Genomic DNA, 19,394 nt, shown 5'->3' with positions numbered 1-19,394 from the left:
AATGATCCAGGACCTCAGAAAAAGAATGGAGGGAAAGAGGAGATGAAAGAAATGTTTAACAAAGACCTAGAAGAATTAAAGAAAAAAGACCTAGAAGAATTAAAGAAAAATGACCTAGAAGAATTAAAGAACAAACAAGCAGAGATGAACAATACAATAACTGAAATGAAAAATACACTAGAAGGAATCAATGGCAGAATAACGGAGGCAGAAGAACAGATAAGTGACCTGGAAGACAGAATGGTGGAATTCACTGCTGCAGAACAGAATAAAGAAAAAGAATGAAAAGAAATGAAGACAGCCTAAGAGACCTCTGGGACAACATATAAAACACAAATATTCGCAGTATAGGGGTCCCAGAAGGAGAAGAGAGAGAGAAAGGACCCGAGAAAATATTTGAGGAGATTATAGTTGAAAACTTCCCTAACATGGGAAAGGAAATAGCCACCCAAGCCCAGGAAGTGCAGAGAGTCCCAGGCAGGATAAACACAAGGAGAAACATGCCAGGACACAAAGAAATCAAATTGACAAAAATTAAAGACAGAGAAAAATTATTAAAAGAAACAAGGGAAAAATGACAAGATACAAGGGAATTCTCATAAGGTTAACAGTGGATTTCTAGCAGAAACTCTATAAGCCAGAAGGGAGAGGCATGATATATTTAAAGATGTGAAAGGGAAGAACCTCCAACAAAGATTCCTCTAACTGGCAAGGATCTCATTCAGAATCAATGGAGAAATCAAAAGCTTTAGAGACAAAAAAATGCTAAGAGAGTTCAGCATCACCAAATCAGCTCTACAACAAATGGTAAAGAAACTTCTCTATTAAGAAAAATGGTAATAGGAACATACATATTGATAACCACCTTAAATGTGAATGGATTAAATGTTCCAACCAAAAGTCACAGGCTCACTGAATGGATACAAAAACAAGACCCATACATATGCTGTCTACAAGAGACCCACTTCAGACCTAGGGACACTTACAAACTGAAAGTAAGGGGATGGAAAAAGATATTCCATGCAAATGGAAATCAAAAGAAAGCTGGGGCAGCAATTCTCATATTAGACAAAATAGACTTTAAAATAAAGACTAGTATAAGAAACAAGGAAGAACACTACATAATGATCAAGGGGTCAATCCAAGAAGAAGACATAACAATTGTAAATATTTATGCAGCCAACATAGGAGCACCTCAATACATAAGGCAAATGCTAACAGCCATAACAGGGGAAATCGACAGTAGCACAATAATAGTAGGGAACTTTAACACCCCACTTTCACCAATGGACAAATCATCCAAAATGAAAATAAATAAGGAAACACAAGCTTTAAAGGACACATTAAACAAGATGGATTTAATTGATATTTATAGGACATTCCATCCAAAAACAACAAAATAAAATTTTTTCTCAAATGCTCATGGAACATTCTCCAGGATAGATCACATCTTGGGTCACAAATCAAGCCTTGGTAAATTTAAGAAAACTGAAAACATATCAAGCATCTTTTACAACCACAATGCTATGAGATTAGAAATCAATTACAGGAAAAACACGTAAAAAACACAAACACATGGAGGCTAAATGATGCACTACTAAATAACCAAGAGATCACTGAAGAAATCAAAGAGGAAATCAAAAAATACCTAGAGACAAATGACAATGAAAACGTGACAATCTAAAACCTATGGGATGCAGCAAAAGCAGGTCTAAGAGGGAAGTTTGTAGCAGTACATTCCTACCTCAAGAAACAAGAAAAATCTCAAATAAACAGTCTAACCTTACACCTAAAGGAGCTAGAGAAAGAAAAACAAACAAAACCCAAAGTTAGAAGAAAAAAAGAAATCATAAAAATCAGAGCAGAAATAAATGAAATAGAAACAAAGAAAAGAATAGCAAAGAACAATAAAAGTAAAAGCTGCTTCTTTGAGAAGATAAACAAACTTGATAAACCATTAGCCAGACTCATCAAGAAAAAGAGGGAGAGGACTCAAATCAACAAAATTAGAAATGCAAAAGGAGAAGTTACAACAGACACCACAGAAATACAAAGCATCCTAAGAGACTACTGCAAGCAACTCTATGCCAATAAAATGGACAACCTGGAAGAAATGGACAAATTCTTAGAAAGGTATAATCTTCCAAGACTGAACGAGGAAGAAATAGAAAATTTGAACAGACAAGTCACAAGTAATGAAATTGAAACTGTGATTAAAAATCTTCCAACAAACAAAAGCCCAGAACCAGATGGCTTCACAGGTGAATTCTATCAAACATTTAGAGAAGAGCTAACACCCACCCTTCTGAAACTCTTCCAAAATATTGCAGAAGAAGGAAAACTCCCAAACTCATTCTACGAGGCCACCATCACCCTGATTCAAAAATCAGACAGAGATACTAGAAAAAAAGAAAAATTACAGACCAATATCACTGATGAATATAGATGCGAAAATCCTCAACAAAATACTAGCAAACAGAATCCAACAACACATTAAAAGAAACATATACCATGATCAAGTGGGATTCAATATATGCAAATCAATTGATGTGATACACCATATTAACAGACTGAAGAATAAAAACCATATGATCATCTCAATAGATGTAGAAAAAGCTTTTGACAAAATTCAACACCCATTTATGATAAAAGCTCTCCAGAAAGTGGGCACAGAAGAAAACTACCTCAACATAATAAAGGCCATATATGACAAACCCACAGCAAACATCATTCTCAATGGTGAAAAACTGAAAGCATTTCCTCTAAGACCAGGAACAAGACAAGAGTGTCCACTGTTGCCATTATTATTCAAGATAGTTTTGGAATTCCTAGCCATGGCAATCAGAGAAGAAAAAGAAATAAAAGGAATACAAATTGGAAAAGAAAAAGTAAAACTATCACTGTTTGCAGATGACATGATACTATACATAGATAATCCTAAAGATGCCACCAGAAAACTACTAGAGCTAATCAATGAATTTGGTAAAGTTGCAGGATACCAAATTAATGCACAGAAATCTCTTGTATTCCTATACACTAACAATGAAAGATTAGAAAGAGAAATTAAGGAAACAATCCATTCACCATTGCAACAAAAAGAATAAAATATCTAAGGATAAGCCTACCTAAGGAGGTCAAGACCTGTACTCAGAAAACTATATGACACTGATGAAAGAAATCAAAGATGACACAAACAGATGGAGAGATATACCATGTTCTTGGATCAGAAGAATCAATATTATGAAAATGACTATACTACTCAAAGCAATCTACAGATTCAATGCAATCCTTATCAAACTACTAATGGCATTTTTCACAGAATAGAACAAAAAAATCTTAAAATTTGTATGGAGACACAAAAGACCCTGAATAGCCAAAGCCATCTTCAGCACAAAAAAAGGAGCTGGAGGGGCTTCCCAGGTAGTGCAGTGGTTGAGAGTCTGCCTGCCGATGCAGGGGACATGGGTTCATGCCCCGGTCTGGGAAGATCCCACATGCCATGGAGAAGCTGGGCCTGTGAGCCATGGCCACTGAACCTGCACGTCTGGAGCCTGTGCTCCTCAATGGGAGAGGCCAAAACAGTGAGAGGCCTGCGTACTGCAAAAAAAAAAAAAAAAAAAAAAAAGGAGCTGGGGGACTTCAGACTATACTACAAAGCTACAGTAATCAAGACAATATGGTACTGGCACACAAACAGAAATATAGATCAATGGAACAGGATAGAAAGCCCAGAGAGAAACCCACGCACCTATGGTCAACTAATCTATGACAAAGGAGGCAGGATATACAATGGAGAAAAGACCATCTCTTCAATAAGTGTTGCTGGGAAAACTGGACAGCTATATTTAAAAGAATGAAATTAGAACAGTCCCTAACACCATTCACAAAAATAAACTCAAATTTGATTAGAGACCTAAATGTGAGACTGGACACTATAAAACTCTTAGAAGAAAACATAGGAAGAACACTCTTTGACATAAATCACAGCAAGATCTTTTTTGACCCACCTCTTAGACTAACGGAAATAAAAACAAAAATAAAGAAATGGGACCTAATTAAACTTAAAAGCTTTTGCCCAGCAAAGGAAACTATAAACCAGATGAAAAGATAACCCTCAGAATGGGAGAAAATATTTGCAAACAAAGCAACAAAGGATTAATCTCCAAATTATATAAATGGCTCATGTGGCTCAATGTTAAAAAAACAGAAAACCCAATTAAAAAATGGGCAGAAAACCTAAATAAATATCTCTCCAAAGAAGATATACAGATTGCCAAGAGGCACATGAAAAGCTGCTGAACATCACTAATTATTAGAGAAATGCAAATCAAAACTACAATGAGGTATCACCTCACACCGGTTAGAATGGAAATCATCAGAAAATCTACAAACAACAAATGCTGGAGAGGGTATGGAGAAAAGGGAACCCTCTTGCACTCCTGGTGGGAATGTAAATTGATGTAGCCATTATGGAGAACAGTATGGAGGTTCCTTAAAAAATTAAAAATAGAATTACCATATGTCCCAGCAATCTCTGGGCATATGCCCAGAGAAAACCGTAATTCCAAAAGACACATGCACTGCAATATTCATTGCAGCATTATTTACAATAGCCAGCTCATGGAAGCAACCTAAATGCCCATTGACAGACAAATGGATAAAGAAGATGTGGTACATATATACAATGGAATATTACTCAGCCATAAAAAGGAACAAAATTGGGTCATTTGTAGAGGTGTGGATGGACCTAGAGATTGTCATACAGAGTGAAGTAAGTCAGAAAGAGAAAAACAAATAACGTATATTAACGCATTTATGTGGAATCTAGAAAAAATGGTACAGATGAACCGGTTTGCAGGGCAGAAATAGACACAGATGTAGAGAACAAACGTATGGACACCAAGGGGGGAAATTGGTGGTGGTGGGGGTGGGATTAATTGGGAGATTGGGATTGACATGTATACACTAATATGTATAAAATAGATAACTAATAAGAACCTGCTGTATAAAAAATAAATAAAATAAAATTAAAAAAAGAAAAAAGAGTCATCTGGATATCTAGTCTAAGTTCTTAAAATAATTCCTCTTGCATCTTTTGTATAGGAAAATTGGCACAAGTTAATCAAACAATCTTCTTTATCATTTATCAATTTATACTCTACCTCTTTCTAAGGGGGAATTTTCTAATATGTGGCTAAGCAAACTCTAAAATTGTCACAATAACTATAAAATATGCTAACAGGTTATAAAAACACTCATTTCATAATAATAAATAGAAGCCAGGAGAAAAAGAATTCACTATTGTATACATGCTTTAGTTGCAATGGCCTAGAATTTATTCAGTACCTAAGAGAGGTTCAGAAACACTTTCAATTTTCAATAGCAGCTCAGAGAATTAAGCCATAAAAAAACAAAAGTTAAACCAGATTAAAATGAAATATGCTTTCTAAATGGTTTATTAAAATGTAATAGTCAGCCTTTACACAGATTTTTAAATCCTGCTTCAGCTTACCTGTGCTAGCAGCTTTATTTCATTCACTTCATTGCTTAGATCCTCAAGATCTCTGCCCAGATGCAGACAGAATTTCTTAATGCTTGTTTCTCTGTCGCCCACAGATTTATCAATGGCATTCCGAACAGCAACAATGGACGGCTTCATAGTTACAAAAACAGCAAAGTCTTCGGGAGGTGTGGGAACCTGATATTGTTCAATCAGCTTGTACATCTGAACCACTACATTCCCTTCATCTTCAAGGCTTTCAATCTAAACAGAAACATTCGTTGCTGGTTACATAAATCAGAGTCCTGTTATACCCGTTAAGATTGTCTGATAGAAGACAGCTGCTGTGCATGGTAAACATCATGCTGTGAAGAGCCAGCACACAGAGGGGTGCGTTTAATGCAGATCAAACTGGCTGGAGCCTGCTGGGTGGCAAATACAGTCATTGCTACGATGCAGGTAATAAGGCCCAGGAGGTAAGTTTTTCAGAGCTAAGCATAGTTAGTATTACTGTTTTAAGTGTTTAGTTTTGTCTCTCTGTTTTGTTCTCTAATAGATTAAACAGTGCCAATATTTAAAGTTTTCAGAGACAGCAGGTGCTGTGAGGATGCCCATCTGTAACATCTGAGATTTCAGGCCTGTGTGTTGAGCAGTGACTGTCCCAGGGCAGCCCCTGAGGTGTGTGGACCATGTACCCATAGATTCAGAACCCTGATCTACGGTGAGACTCACACTACCCTTTAATAAAGGCTTTTAAAACCTTTATTACTGACTATTAAACATCTTTGCTTTGATGCCCTACCTTCAGTGGACCGTGCCTTTACTAAATTTTTGGCAAGGACTCCCCAGTTTTGGGGGAACCCTCCTCCCTGCCAGTCTGCCACAAGGTTATAGAGGGAGTATCCATGTTCCACAACTTGACCCACCTCCTGGCCACAAGCTGAACCAGGGAGAGTCAAATTGGGACCTAGTGACACCAGCTCAGTCTGATCTCTTTCTTGAACTTGGGAAGAGTTAGACTGCAGCTGTTGGCAGAGGCTATTTGCTTCCATGGGGTAACAAAGCAGGTCCTAAACAGGAAATGAAAACTGCAGAGAGGCTTTAGAGAGATGGTTCTCAACCTTTAGCTGCATCCCAATCGCCCTGGCAAGCTTGGTAAAACACAGATTGTTGAACCCCTCCTGAGAGTTTCTGATTCAGAAGGTCCAGGGTGGGGCCTGAGAATATGCAAGTTCCCCAGTGATACTGATGCAGCTGGTGTCGGGAACACCCTTTGAGAACCACTGTTCTACAGAGGAGCAGAGATGCGAGATGGAAAGTTTCCCTATGCTGCTCTAGTCCCTAGTTCCTGCCCTTTTTAAAGGCTAGGCTCTATCCATACCTTTGGATTCCAAAAGATATCCCTGCAAACTTAGAATAAATCTTCTCATTTTTCCAAGCTAACTATGTGAGTTTTTGTTACTTTCAACCAAAAGTGTCTAACATCTTCAATAAGTTACAAATAGAACTAAGTCTGACAACCAAAATCTGCTCACCTTCCTGGATTTCCAGTACGTGGAGTAAGCGTATGTCCTGTTTTCTCTGGGAGTGTCTTGGTTTACACCAAGGTATTGTCCTGGCATGATGATTAATGGTGCCTCTTTCACCCTCAAAAATGTTTGGTCAGACAGTGATTATGTGGCCTGCCCTACCTATGCTGGCTGGCGGTCTACCCAGTCACTGTAAAAGTGTATCTAAGAGTTCTCTCAAATTCCTTTTGTTGTCCCCTCATTCAGTTGCCCACTAAGTCCTTTCAATCCTACTTACTTAATATCGCTAGAATCCATTCCTTCTCTCCTATCCTTGGAAATACTACTTTAGCTATGGTTCATCAGCTTTCTCCGCCAAACACCCCTTCTACATAGCATACCAACTGCCATATCCTGTTCTGGCCACGTCGCCTCAGGTCTGTGCATGCAAATTTCCCTTTTCCTGGAATGCCTACCTGAATAGATGGACTTTAGGACAAAGCTTAAATGTCCCAACCTCCGCAAAGCCTTCTGTAACTCACAGGAATGACTGTACCCTCCCTCTGCTCCACCACCACCCTGCGCACAACAGTATCTTGTACCTATATCCATTGTATGAGTTATCTGCTGTCATTCTAGACTCTGAGGTCCTTGAAAGCAGGTTTACTCATTGTTGTCATCCTTGCATCCTGCTAAGTGAGTGCTTACAACTTTTTTGGAACTAATGGATTAGGTTCCAAAGAAAAGCTGTCTGTGTGTGCAGAGCATTTTCCTAAGAGAGGCTGCTTCCTCAACACACCACCCAGCCATGCACAGACAACCTTATGGAGATGGGACACAGTCTGTGTTTCTGCATGGCACATCGACTCTCCTGTTCTGGAACCAGAGAGAGAGCAGTCTACCCCCTGCTACATGATCTTTCCTTCCATAGTTTATACAACAGGATCAGGGTAGGGGTGGGGGCTGAATCCATTCATTAAACATTTAGAATTGATATCAGAAGGGAGATTCTCTCTCTTGGTGGCTGGCTAGACTTGCAACATGTGACCTGGGAGGTGCTGGTGGCCACATTTGTTGCTGCTGCTGAAACAGCAGGAGCAACGTGTTTGCAGAGGTAAAGGAGCAAAGCAGACCCTAAGAGAGATGCAGAGAGGAGAGGTGGAGAGAGGACCACCTGGGTTGCCCACAGCCTTCTTATTCCTGGCTCTGGTAAGTTCCTAAGCCTAGTCACATTCTTGGTGTGGGTGTGGGTGGAGTGTGTTCCATGGAATATTCCTTCCTCCTTAAATAGGGTCCATGTTTTGTCCTAAGGTAGGACAAAACCTCAACTGGGTTTTGGTTATTTGACAAAGAGTCTTTCTGACTGCAGATAATAATAAATGCTGGGCATCTTTAGTCTCCTGGGATGATGTATAAGTAGACTTGAGGGAAAACCACAATCATCTTGAGATCATTACATTTGAGAAGATGTTGTTTCTTGAAATGAGAAACAAAATTTTTACTTTTATAGGTACATGAAATAGCCTTTACTATTAATTCTGTTAACAATATATAACATTATCCAACAGATTATCCAGTTGTTAATGACTTATTTCACATTTCAGTTTGTATTTTTAAAATTTGTAACGTATCTTCAATTTCCAGATATTTAAGAAAATGATTTAACTCTATTTTAAATGCCAACTGGTGTGACTGAAAAACCTGACTATTGAAACTAAATGCTAGATTGCGTGCCACAGGGGAAAGATGGGAGGAGGAAACCAAGTTTCCGGAGAGAGAGAAATAAGGGAGACAAAGGAGTGAGTGTGTGTGTGTGTGTGTGTGTGTGTGTGTGTGTGTGTGTGTATGAGAGACAGAGAGAGAGAGAGAGACAGAGAGAGAGAGGGAGGGAGGGAGCGAGCGGACCCCAGCATTTGTGTTCCTTGAGTCCCCGTATTTGCTGTCTTCCTGTCCCGCCTCCCTGTTTAAGCTAAAGTTGGGTTTCTTTTATTCCTAATTGGAAGGTTCCTGACTATTATGAAAATATAGGTTAAGAAGGATCAAGGCTTCCATTATGACTAACACCAAGTTTACAATTCTATTGTCATCTACCACAAATAAGAACTGCAATAAACTGGGGTTGAGAGCATTGGCTTTGAGGTCAGAGACCCAAGTGTAAATTCCGGCTCCACTACAAAAAGCTCTGTGATCTTGGACAGCATAACCTAGTTTGGTCCCTGTTTCCTCATCTGTAGAATGAGAATAAAAATTCTTTATACTTCTTAAGTTTTTGCAATGATCAAAAATGTAATGTATGTAGAAAACATAGTGCATTCCCGGCTAGTAGTACGGGTTTGATCAATGTTAGCTGTCATTACTACTGTGATGTAAGGCATATATTTCAATTGCCTGAAAGTGTTTTTGATATTCTGACAGCTGTTTCCTGACTTTTAGTCCCTCAATTTCTCTTACTTGCCTTCCTTACTCACCACAAGATCTGGAATAGTGAGTTATGTAAGAATCAACTCACCCTTTCTTGAATTTCATCAAGAAATACTAAGTTGTTAACATATTCTATGGTGGTAGTTGGGACAAATTCAAGTTTATATTCTGCATCTTGTGCCTCAGAGACAAGGGCATCCACTTTTTTCTTGCTTAGACGAGGAAGCATATAATTTAGCACCTAGGAAAGAAAAAGGAACTGTGAATCATAACTACTCGAGTATTTCCATTTTATTATATATTTTAGATAAATTCTAGTTGAATGGCTGTTAAGTCAGCAGGTATTGGAAGCAGCAGTATATGTGAAGGGGCTGGGTTTTTTTCACATTGAACCAATAGGAAGGGCTAGTTTTGAAGATAATTTGTAGAACAAGCTGGATTGCACAATTTATTAAAAAGTTTGCCTAAATGCTCTGGTCTTTTGTAAGTGCCCTTTCTGCTACTTTGCTCTGTATAGTGAACATTGTGGTGCCCTCCCCAGCATCAACTTCACTTCTTTCCTGTTGGGTGGTAGTAATGTGGTTTGGAGGAAACTGATCTCCCCTTTAGAAACAAAGACGGAGTCTGATCGGTCATAAGGCAAATATGAACATGGCTTCCTTTGGCTAATGTGATCGGATTAGGGCGAACCTCTGACCTTAGCTGATCCAATTAAGTAGAAACACAGACTTTTGTTTAAGGCTGAGAGACCTCTCATGTTCTCTCTCTCTGGACATGAACAAGGAAATAATTAGCCTTTGGAACTTTTGACAGCCATTTGAGAAATGTGAAGGCATGTGAGCTTTAGGTTGAAGCTGGCACATCAGAAGGCTTGGTATAGAGAATGAAAAGAATCAGGTCCTCAGTAACACTACTGAGTCACTAGATTACACCTCCCTGATGCCCATCCAGCCTCTGGACTTTTTAGATGCATAACCCATACATTTTCTGATTGCTGAAGCCAGTTTGAGTTGAGTGTTCTTTGACTTGGTATATAGTAGTGCTCATAGTGCTCAGAAATGTTTGCTGAAATTGAATTCTATATTTTTTTTCTTTTGCAACAGATGAAGCAGCAAAGCTCTAGAAGAAAGCCCAATGCCATACAACGAATTAGTGACAGAATAGATACTAGCACTCAGACCTGCAGCCTTTTAGACAGGACTCTGTCTTCTTTCATCTGCATGAGGGATCAGCAGACGTTTTCTATAAGGGCCGAATAGTAAATATTTTAGATTTTCAGGACATATGGTCTCTGTCACAACTACTCAGCTCTGCCTTTGTAGTGAGAAAGCAACCATAGGCAATACATAAGCCAACTGTCATGGGTGTGTTCTAGTAAAACCATATGTACACAACAGGTGGCAGGTTGGACTGGTCCTGTGGGTTGTAGTTTGACAATCTCTGTTCTACACCATTGTCTCTCTGGAGGTATTTGACAGTATATATGACTCTAAAGGAAGACCTGAAAGATATGGCAGAAGCAATCAAATTTCCTCAGCTCTACAACTCACCAAAATATAATCAGATCTTTAGGGACAGTTTCAGATCAGGAAATGATCTCCTAAACTTGATCTCAGTATCCTAGAATCAACCAGCATTCCCACTAGGATCCTGAGCTGTTACAGTGGTGTCTCTTCTGTAGGAAGTCTTGAAATGCTCCAACAAAGGAAAAAGGAATGGGTGTAAGAGGCTAGTCTGAGGGCTGCTGTCTCCTCACCTGAAAGCTGACTGTGCTTGGGACAGAAAGAAGAATATGGGACTTTTCCTAGAAATTAAGGATGCACAATAGACTAATGTTAATTTTAAATATTTGCAATACTGGAAAATAAAGATAGGTTATTTGCAAGAGAAAAATCAAAAAATAGTTTTAGAGACCATAATTTAACATTTTCTTAGTTCATAGTTACCTCCAAGCATCGCAAAGGTGATGGAATTAGTTTTTCTTTTAGTTGCTTAGTGTCAATGAGCAGCAATCCTACATTCCTGGTGCGTCTTAGGGCTACTGCGTCCTTGTGCTGTCTGTGATATTTTTCCAGTTGTTCACTAAAGAACTTAACATCTAGGTAAAGTAATTCACATAAAGCATAAAACACATGTATTAGATTTTAAAGGATCATTATAAAGATATATTAAAAATCATTGCATTAATAAATTTACATACATATTTATAATGTATTATCCATATGTAGAGGACCTTGTGTAACTTTAAAATGTTAATTCATAGTGCTTTATATTTTATTCTTGAAACTAATATTTAATAATGTAAATATGTTCTCTGGCTCCTGTTAAGAATGTCACATGAAAATAACTTGTAATTGTATTAGAGGATCTGGTTTAGAATGGATTAGATTCTAGAGTCAGGTTGGTTTGAAGTTGGCTTAATCTAAGGGTTTCCCACGTGGTACCTCAAAGTAAGCATTCATCGAGGCTAAGCCTTTGTCAATTTGTGTCCACTACATATTGCAGTTGAATTTTGATAATATTCCCATCACCATTTTCTCCCTTTTCCGAACCAGTGGAAGCCTGATTATCTTGAATACACTTGTATCATACTCATGGTCAAAAACAGCTCTTACTAATACACATATAATACTAAACTACTTCACTCATCTTTCAAAATCCGGTACCTCTTGGTCTTTAAATATTTAGTTAACTTTATTTCCAATTACTCTCTCTGCTTGAGTCAGATTGATTTCCTTACTGCTTCTTGTTTTCCTTCTCTAACCCTCCCCTCTACCATCCCAAAGAGAAAAGGGTGTTGATTCTTGCCTTTATTCATATCATCTTCTCTCCTGGATACAAGGGAGAGTTTGACACAGTATAAAGAACACATCAGGGACTTCCCTGGTGGCGCAGGGGTTAAGACTCCTTGCTCCCAATGCAGGGGGCCTGGGTTCAATCCCTGGTCAGGGAACTAGATCCCAAATGTATGCCACAACTAAGAGTTCACATGCCACAGCTAAAGAGCCCATGAGCCACAACTAAGACCCGGTGCAACCAAATAAATAAATAAAATAAAATAAATATTTTTTAAAAAAGAACAAATCAGACAAAGTGTTAGAAGACCTAGGCTCAAGTCTTTAACCCATCTGTGGCTCTGGGTAAGTTAGTTGGTCTTTCTGAGCTTCGGCTTCCTCATGATACAAAAAAGGGATGACAATTATCTGTCCTACTCATTTCAGAAGGTTTTGATGTGTGTATATTTGAGAACTGACAAAATAAGTATATCAAATGATCTGAGAAGACTTCTGGTAAGGAAACCTGTATAATGTTGTTTGGTCAAGTATTTTCCAAACTTAGTTGAACACAGAATCTTTTTCATTTTTCATGGTATCATGTAATACCCTTCAGAATAGTGGTTCAAGGAAAACTAGCTTGGGATACACCAATTTGGTCCAATACTTTCATTTTATACATGAAGAGATTTAGATCATTCGAGGTTAAATGACTTGGCCATGGTCATATATAGCCGTGTTCAAAGGGAAACAAAAGAGTAAAGCTGATAGAAGAGTTCTCTCTTTATGAGCTAGAGGAGAGGTGGTTTGTACAACAGTTAAGCACACAAACTTTCAAGTCAGAGAAAATGATTTCTAAACCACTAAGTAGCTGTGTAAACTTGAAGTTACCTTATCTCTATATATTTTCATTTCCTTATTTGTAAAATGAGAATACTCGCCTCAGAATTAAGAGGATTAGATGAGATGCCTGAAAATCACTTAGCACAGTATCTGTCATAAGTGCTCAGGAAGTATAGAAATTATTAGTAAACACTGACATTTATAGAAATTCAGGGGTGAGATATGGCTGATTAGTTCAGGAAGCCAGAGTTTGTCCCCTGATCGTCTTCTGGGGCTAGACAGAGGTCAGTGTGGCTAAAAGTTTGGTTAAACAGACATTTGTCAAGTGTAAGTGTCTATAATATGTGCTAGGCAGTGTTAGAATAGTTTGAGGGAATATGATAACAGGCAAGGCATGGTATCCAAGGGGCAAAGCTACATTCTATTAACCTCTGGCTAACAGATGTGTTTGAGGTTTAGGAAGTACCAGGGAGTTCCTAAAAAAGGAGGAACACAACGTTTAGGAGTCCAGACCAATGTACTCCAGAGTCCCAGAAAACAAACAGCTAATACCTATGAGACCCTGGTTCCAGGATTGGATAGAATTGACAAGCCAAGGCAGGACTAGAAGAAGGGCAACCTGTGAGCTTGGTGGCCTCATCCAGATGGGTGGTTGGTGATGAAGTAAAGTTATCCAATGTGAGGAACATGGTTACAGGATACTAGGAGGCCTTGGCTCAAGGTTATGAGTAGAAGATCTAGGGGATTAGAACGAGTTATTTGGATTAGGTCTACTCCATGTGCTGAAATGCCAGGTTCCATGCCTTACTGCCACCCTGGTGCCATTGTGTCCCTGTCAGTTCCCTTCAGTTCAACACACACTAAGTCTCAGTGTGACGGTGTTGGTGAAGAACAGTAGAAATGAACTTGTCTAATTTTGTTTTCTAAAGTAAGACCCCACTTTGGTTTCTTGAGAAAGTCAGTGTCTTGATAAAAAGGGTCTGTTTCAGATTTTAAAAACTTAAGGGACATAACAAGTGAATATAGTGCCTGCTCTTGGACTAGATACTGGGTCAAACTAGCTGCAAACTGCTTTATTTGGGGGATTCTGAATAGGGACTAAATGTTGATGTTAAGGAATTGTTGGTTTTTTTTACTAGGTGTGATAATATTAATTTGGTTCTGTAGGAACATGTTTTTTAAAGATGAATATTGAAATATTTCATTTAGGGATGGCATGTCTAATTTACTTTAAAATACTTCAGCATAATAAAAAGAATGGGTTGAAACAAAAGCATAAAAATTTACAGAATAAATCAGTGTTGCTTTGTGAGGCAAAGTATCAGAGTAATCACTTTTGTGCATAAGAAAATAAAGGAATAAAGCCAGTTCATGAAATAAAAAAAGAATATGAATGATATGCTTCACATTTTTAAATGGTAATAATGAATAATATATACTTAATTTTTGTAAACATTTGGGAACTTTCTTGCCTGAAATTTCACTTGGGTATTGTATTTTATTTCCTTTTGTTGAAGATAACAAGTTTAATAAAATAATTTCCCTTCGGATCTGATTTCATGAGTAAGAGTTGTGGATTCATACCCACCAGGTCACAATATGGCCACAGAAATAGAGTAACTTGAATTTCTGAGACACATGGTGCACTATGTAAACATTTTTTAAAGGAATCTGAGAGGTAAACATTCCTTTTGACTCCTTCCCATGTAAAGGCTATATAACCTTAGCACTGGTACAACTGGATACTAAAAGATAAGATTTTGGGGAGGAATTCCTTCCCATAATATTCTGAAATAAAACAGTAACAGTAAACCTAAAGAAAAAAAAGTGGTTCTACAGCAAATAATCTAGAAATGAATAAATTCTTGCATTTTGTCAGGCCAACGCTTTGGGGCTACCATTTCTGTCACCACACACCACCAAACAGAAACGTAGACAATGATAAACCTTGATATACCTGTTAAACATAATTAGTAAGGACAAACAGAAAACTTACCAGGTTCTTGAAGTTTAAGAGCTTGTAAATCAAGACTTTCATTTTCCTTGAAGAATATCTGAAACTTTTCAAATGTAGCTGCATATAATTGAGCAGATTCAAATGCTGCCTGTATGGTTTCCTAAATGTTATAAAAAAACAGACAAAACTATATTTTTCCTGAGCAGAATTCAATTCAATAAAACTGAACAAACATAGATGCCTTCTCTGTGCCCAACACTATGCTTTGACCTGAGGATACGTAAGTGAGGAAAGATACCATCCTGGATGACAAGAAGCAATTAATGGATTCTCTTATGAAACTAAAAAAAAAAAAAAAAACACTTTCAAGTCTGATTTTCAAAGAATTGTTCCTTATGATTGAAAGGAGGCACACCTGTAATTTTTTTAGCTTCATGGTGAACTTATACATAACTAGTAAATATATGGCAAGAGACAATGTCTATTTATTTTCCAAACTGCAAATTTTATATCTTGGTTAGTGTTTTTGAGCAAAGGCAAAACCATTTAGCATATTTACAAAATTACTTGCCTAATCTCATCATTAAGTTCTCTGTGCTGTCAAGTCTCCTATTCCAAAATGTCTTCATAATTTGCCCTAATAAAATCCTTTCCTTCCCCTCACTTAACCTTGGCTCCAACCTCCACTTCCCCACAAAGTTTTTCCTACAATACCCATGTCAATACATGTTATCATAGTTCAATGCCTATGAACAGCAGTTAGGATCAGTTTGTTGTTGGTCTTGGTCCATTATTCCCTGGCTGCACTCAATTGCCTTCCCTTACATTACCTACCAAGACTTCTTGCAAATGACTGCAATTTGTCCCAAGGAAAACTAGAGATGATCAATGGAATTGCTCATTCCCAACACATCAGTGCTAGGGTATTGCTTTATGGATTCAGACTCTTGCTTTAGGGATAGTGGGTAGCAGTAGAAAGTTTCATTACAAACAATAGCACACACCCTGGATGGCTTAGTTACTTGTTCATTTATTTCCTTTCAATAGGTTCTTATGTAATCTTCCAGAATGTTTCTGCTGTTTATTTCTTTACATTAAAAATTGAGGGGAAGAAACTATGTCAAAGTATGTCTCCTTTGAGAAGATGTGCTACATATATACAATGGAATATTACTCAGCCATAAAAAGGAATGAAATAGTGCCATTTGCAGAGACATGGATGGACCTAGAGACTGTTATACAGAGTGAAGTAAATCAGAAAAAGAAAAACAAATATCATATAATATTGCTTATATGTGGAATCAAGAAAAATGGTAGAGATGAACTTATGTGCAAAGCAGAAATAGAGTCACAGATGTAGAGAACGAACTTATGGTTACCAAGGGGAAAGGGGCAGTGGAATGAATTGGAAAACTGGGATTGACATATATACACTATTGATACTATGTATAAAATAGATAACTAATGAGAACCTACTGCATAGCACAGGGAACTCTACTTAATGCTCTGGGGTGACCTAAATGGGAAGGAAATCTAAAAAAGCGTGGATATATGTATACATATAACCGATTCACTTTGCTGTATAGCAGAAACTAACACAACGTTGTAAAGCAACTATACTCCAATAAAAATTAATAATAAAAAGGAACATCCTTTTCCCCACAGCAAAAAAAAAAAAGTATATCTCCTTTGAGCAGATTTAATAGTCTCTGATACATGATCATGCAGGTATTAGAAACACAACGGGAGGCCTGTAAATGGAAATCTCCACCAACATGTTCAAAATATGATTTTAAACCTCACAGGAAATTTGCTGGAATAGTACAAAGAATTCCATATATCACCACTGAAATTCCCTAAATTTTAACAATATATCACATTTGTGTTATCATTCTCTTTCTCTATATATATTATTTTACCCTGAACCATTTGGAAGAAAGTTGCAGACACAGACATTTTTACCACTAAATATTTCAGGGTTTATTTAATAAACACGAGGATATTTTCTTATAGAACCCTAGTATAATGACCTAAATCAGGAAATTAGCATTGATATTAATACTATTATCAATTACAGATCTTATACAAATTTGGCCATTTGTCCCAATAATGTCTTTCATAACAAAATAAAAAACCTTTTTTTCCTGGGCCACTGTCCTATCCAGGATCATGTATTGTACCTTGTATCGTATCATGTATTTCTTGTATTGTATCTTGTCACATCTCTGCAGTGTCCTTTAATCTGAACAATTTCTCAATCTTTTTCTTTCGTGACCTTTAACATTTTTGAAAAGTATCTCCTGTGTGTGTATGTTATACTTCCTAATGCTTACATTCAGTTATATGTTTTTGGCAATAATGCTACATAAGTGATGTATGTTCTCTGTGAATAGTGTCAAAAGGCACAGAATGTTGATTTGTCCCATTACTGGTGATGTTAACATGTTAGTTAAGGTGGTGTCTGTGAGGTCTTGTTACTGCAAACTTACTATTTTCTCTCTTTAAATCAATAAATATTGTATGCAGAAATGCTTTGAGACAATATCCTTTTCCTCATCGTATCTTTGCATACTTGTTTTAGTATGAATTAGAGATTCTTGCCTATTTCTATAGTGGTGATTTTTCTTTATGTTTTCCTTCTACGTTTACTAATTGGCATTTTACTGTAAGGAAGAGCTTTCCTTTCTCACTCCATTCATTCCTTCACAAAATGGACTCACTTATTCTCATTTTATTCAAAGACTGTTATAATCATTACTTATTTTAATGGTCAAATTGTCCCAGGGAGACCCTTCAAGTTGGCTTTTTAATTTTTTCTGCATGTCGCCATTACCCCTTAGGCACCTTCTTATTTTTTGGTTCAACAGTGTGCTCTGGGATGCTCTTGTACGTTCCCTGCCCCAGGTTTTGAATAAGCCATTTCTCCAAAGAGATTTGGCTCCTTTTGATTTGGAATGATATATAGAAAACAATGTGTGGACACCAAATATGCTCATTGTTATTAGGATGCCACTGCTTCTAGGCCATCTCAGCAAGCAGATCTAGGATACACACAAACACCCCACATAAATACATATATACACAAAACCCTATACATAGTGCTGTTTCTGTCGATCAATTAAAGATCATGAGTTCATAACTCCAGTTCCAATATAACACCATTCTGGCTTTTCCTCTTCCATATTTGGATGAGGATGAGTAACTTCATTTCATTATCCACAATATTTAGTTATTTGCTCAACTCCAGAATACACAGAAAGTCATTTCAGAATTGCTAACACACTAATACCATTATGAAAAACAGACTAAGTGGAATTCCATATTTATTATAGTTATAGTGGTCTTTAGCTTAAAGGTATATGGGCAAAATAGTGTGTTTAAAAGTTACTTGGTTTAGTTTTTTTCCCCTTCCTTGCAGTGTGGTTATGTTATTCAATTGAAATATAGTCTAGTTCTTTTGTTTTCATTGTATTCTATTTTAGGGTTTTGTTTCCCCATTCTTATTGATTTTTAAGTGCTATATTAAAAAGTATACTCAGAACTAAGTGTGACTCTTCCCATATTTTCTACTCCATACCCACCATCCTGTCTACACCATTCCCACTGTCTCCTCTAGGTAACAAATTTCCTTAGTTTCTGGTTTATCTCTTCTCCCTCCCTATTTTCTGACATAAAAAGTACCACACTATAGATATTCTTTTCTACTTTGCTTTTTTTCACCTAACAACGTATCCTGGAAATCACTCCATATTAGTTGGTAGATATTTTCCATATTATTTTGTTCAGCTGCATAGTCCTCCTCTGTGTAAATGTACCATAGTTCATCTTATGTATTTTGGGAGTTTCTGATATTTTATAAAAATAATAATGTTAACAAAATCTAGTGTATATGTACTTTTGTATTGTTGGGCATGCATCTTCTGGGTACATATTAAAAGGTGGAATTGCTGGATCAAATGGTAAATACATAACATGTAGTTTTGTTATATATTGTAAAATTCTCCATCATTTGCATTCTTAAATGCAAAGTGTGAAGAGCATTTGTTTATCCATAAGCTAGCCAATGGAATGTGTTGTCATACTTTTGAATTTTGCTAATCTGATAGTTGAGAAATGCTACCTCAATTTTGTTTCCATTTGCATTTCTCTTATAAGTGAGGTAGAATATGTTTTCATGTGTCTAGGTTCTTGTTTTTGGTGAGTTTTCTATCATATGTTTCGACCATTTTTCTACCTAGTTTTGGTCTCCTCCCTGCTCCCCATTGGCAAGAGTTCTTCACGTATAAAAATATTAGCCCTTAGCTGTGATTTATATGCTGCAGATAGATTCTCCCAGTTTGTAATTGTATTTTTACTTTGTTTATATATATTTTTTTGCCTTGCAAAGTTTT

At 37.1% G+C, this 19,394-nt stretch overlaps 1 protein-coding gene across 1 annotated transcript in view; it reads right to left on the bottom strand.

The window, feature by feature from the left end:
• The window catches only part of DNAH6 (dynein axonemal heavy chain 6), a gene marked incomplete at both ends in the record, with an annotated part of 275,574 nt that overhangs the window by 199,966 nt on the left and 56,214 nt on the right, over nucleotides 1-19,394 (bottom strand). The window contains 4 exons of the mRNA XM_079721202.1: nucleotides 5,513-5,764; nucleotides 9,518-9,670; nucleotides 11,376-11,527; nucleotides 15,043-15,163. Coding sequence (XP_079577328.1) covers nucleotides 5,513-5,764; nucleotides 9,518-9,670; nucleotides 11,376-11,527; nucleotides 15,043-15,163 — 678 coding nt within the window. The remainder of the gene's footprint in view (nucleotides 1-5,512; nucleotides 5,765-9,517; nucleotides 9,671-11,375; nucleotides 11,528-15,042; nucleotides 15,164-19,394) is intronic.

The sequence above is a fragment of the Hyperoodon ampullatus genome (genome assembly GCF_949752795.1).
Source record: "Hyperoodon ampullatus genome assembly, chromosome: 15".
NCBI classification, from domain to species: Eukaryota; Metazoa; Chordata; class Mammalia; order Artiodactyla; family Ziphiidae; genus Hyperoodon; species Hyperoodon ampullatus.
The sequence above is the reverse complement of the archived record's forward strand: the minus strand, read 5'-3'. Positions and strand labels throughout refer to the sequence as shown.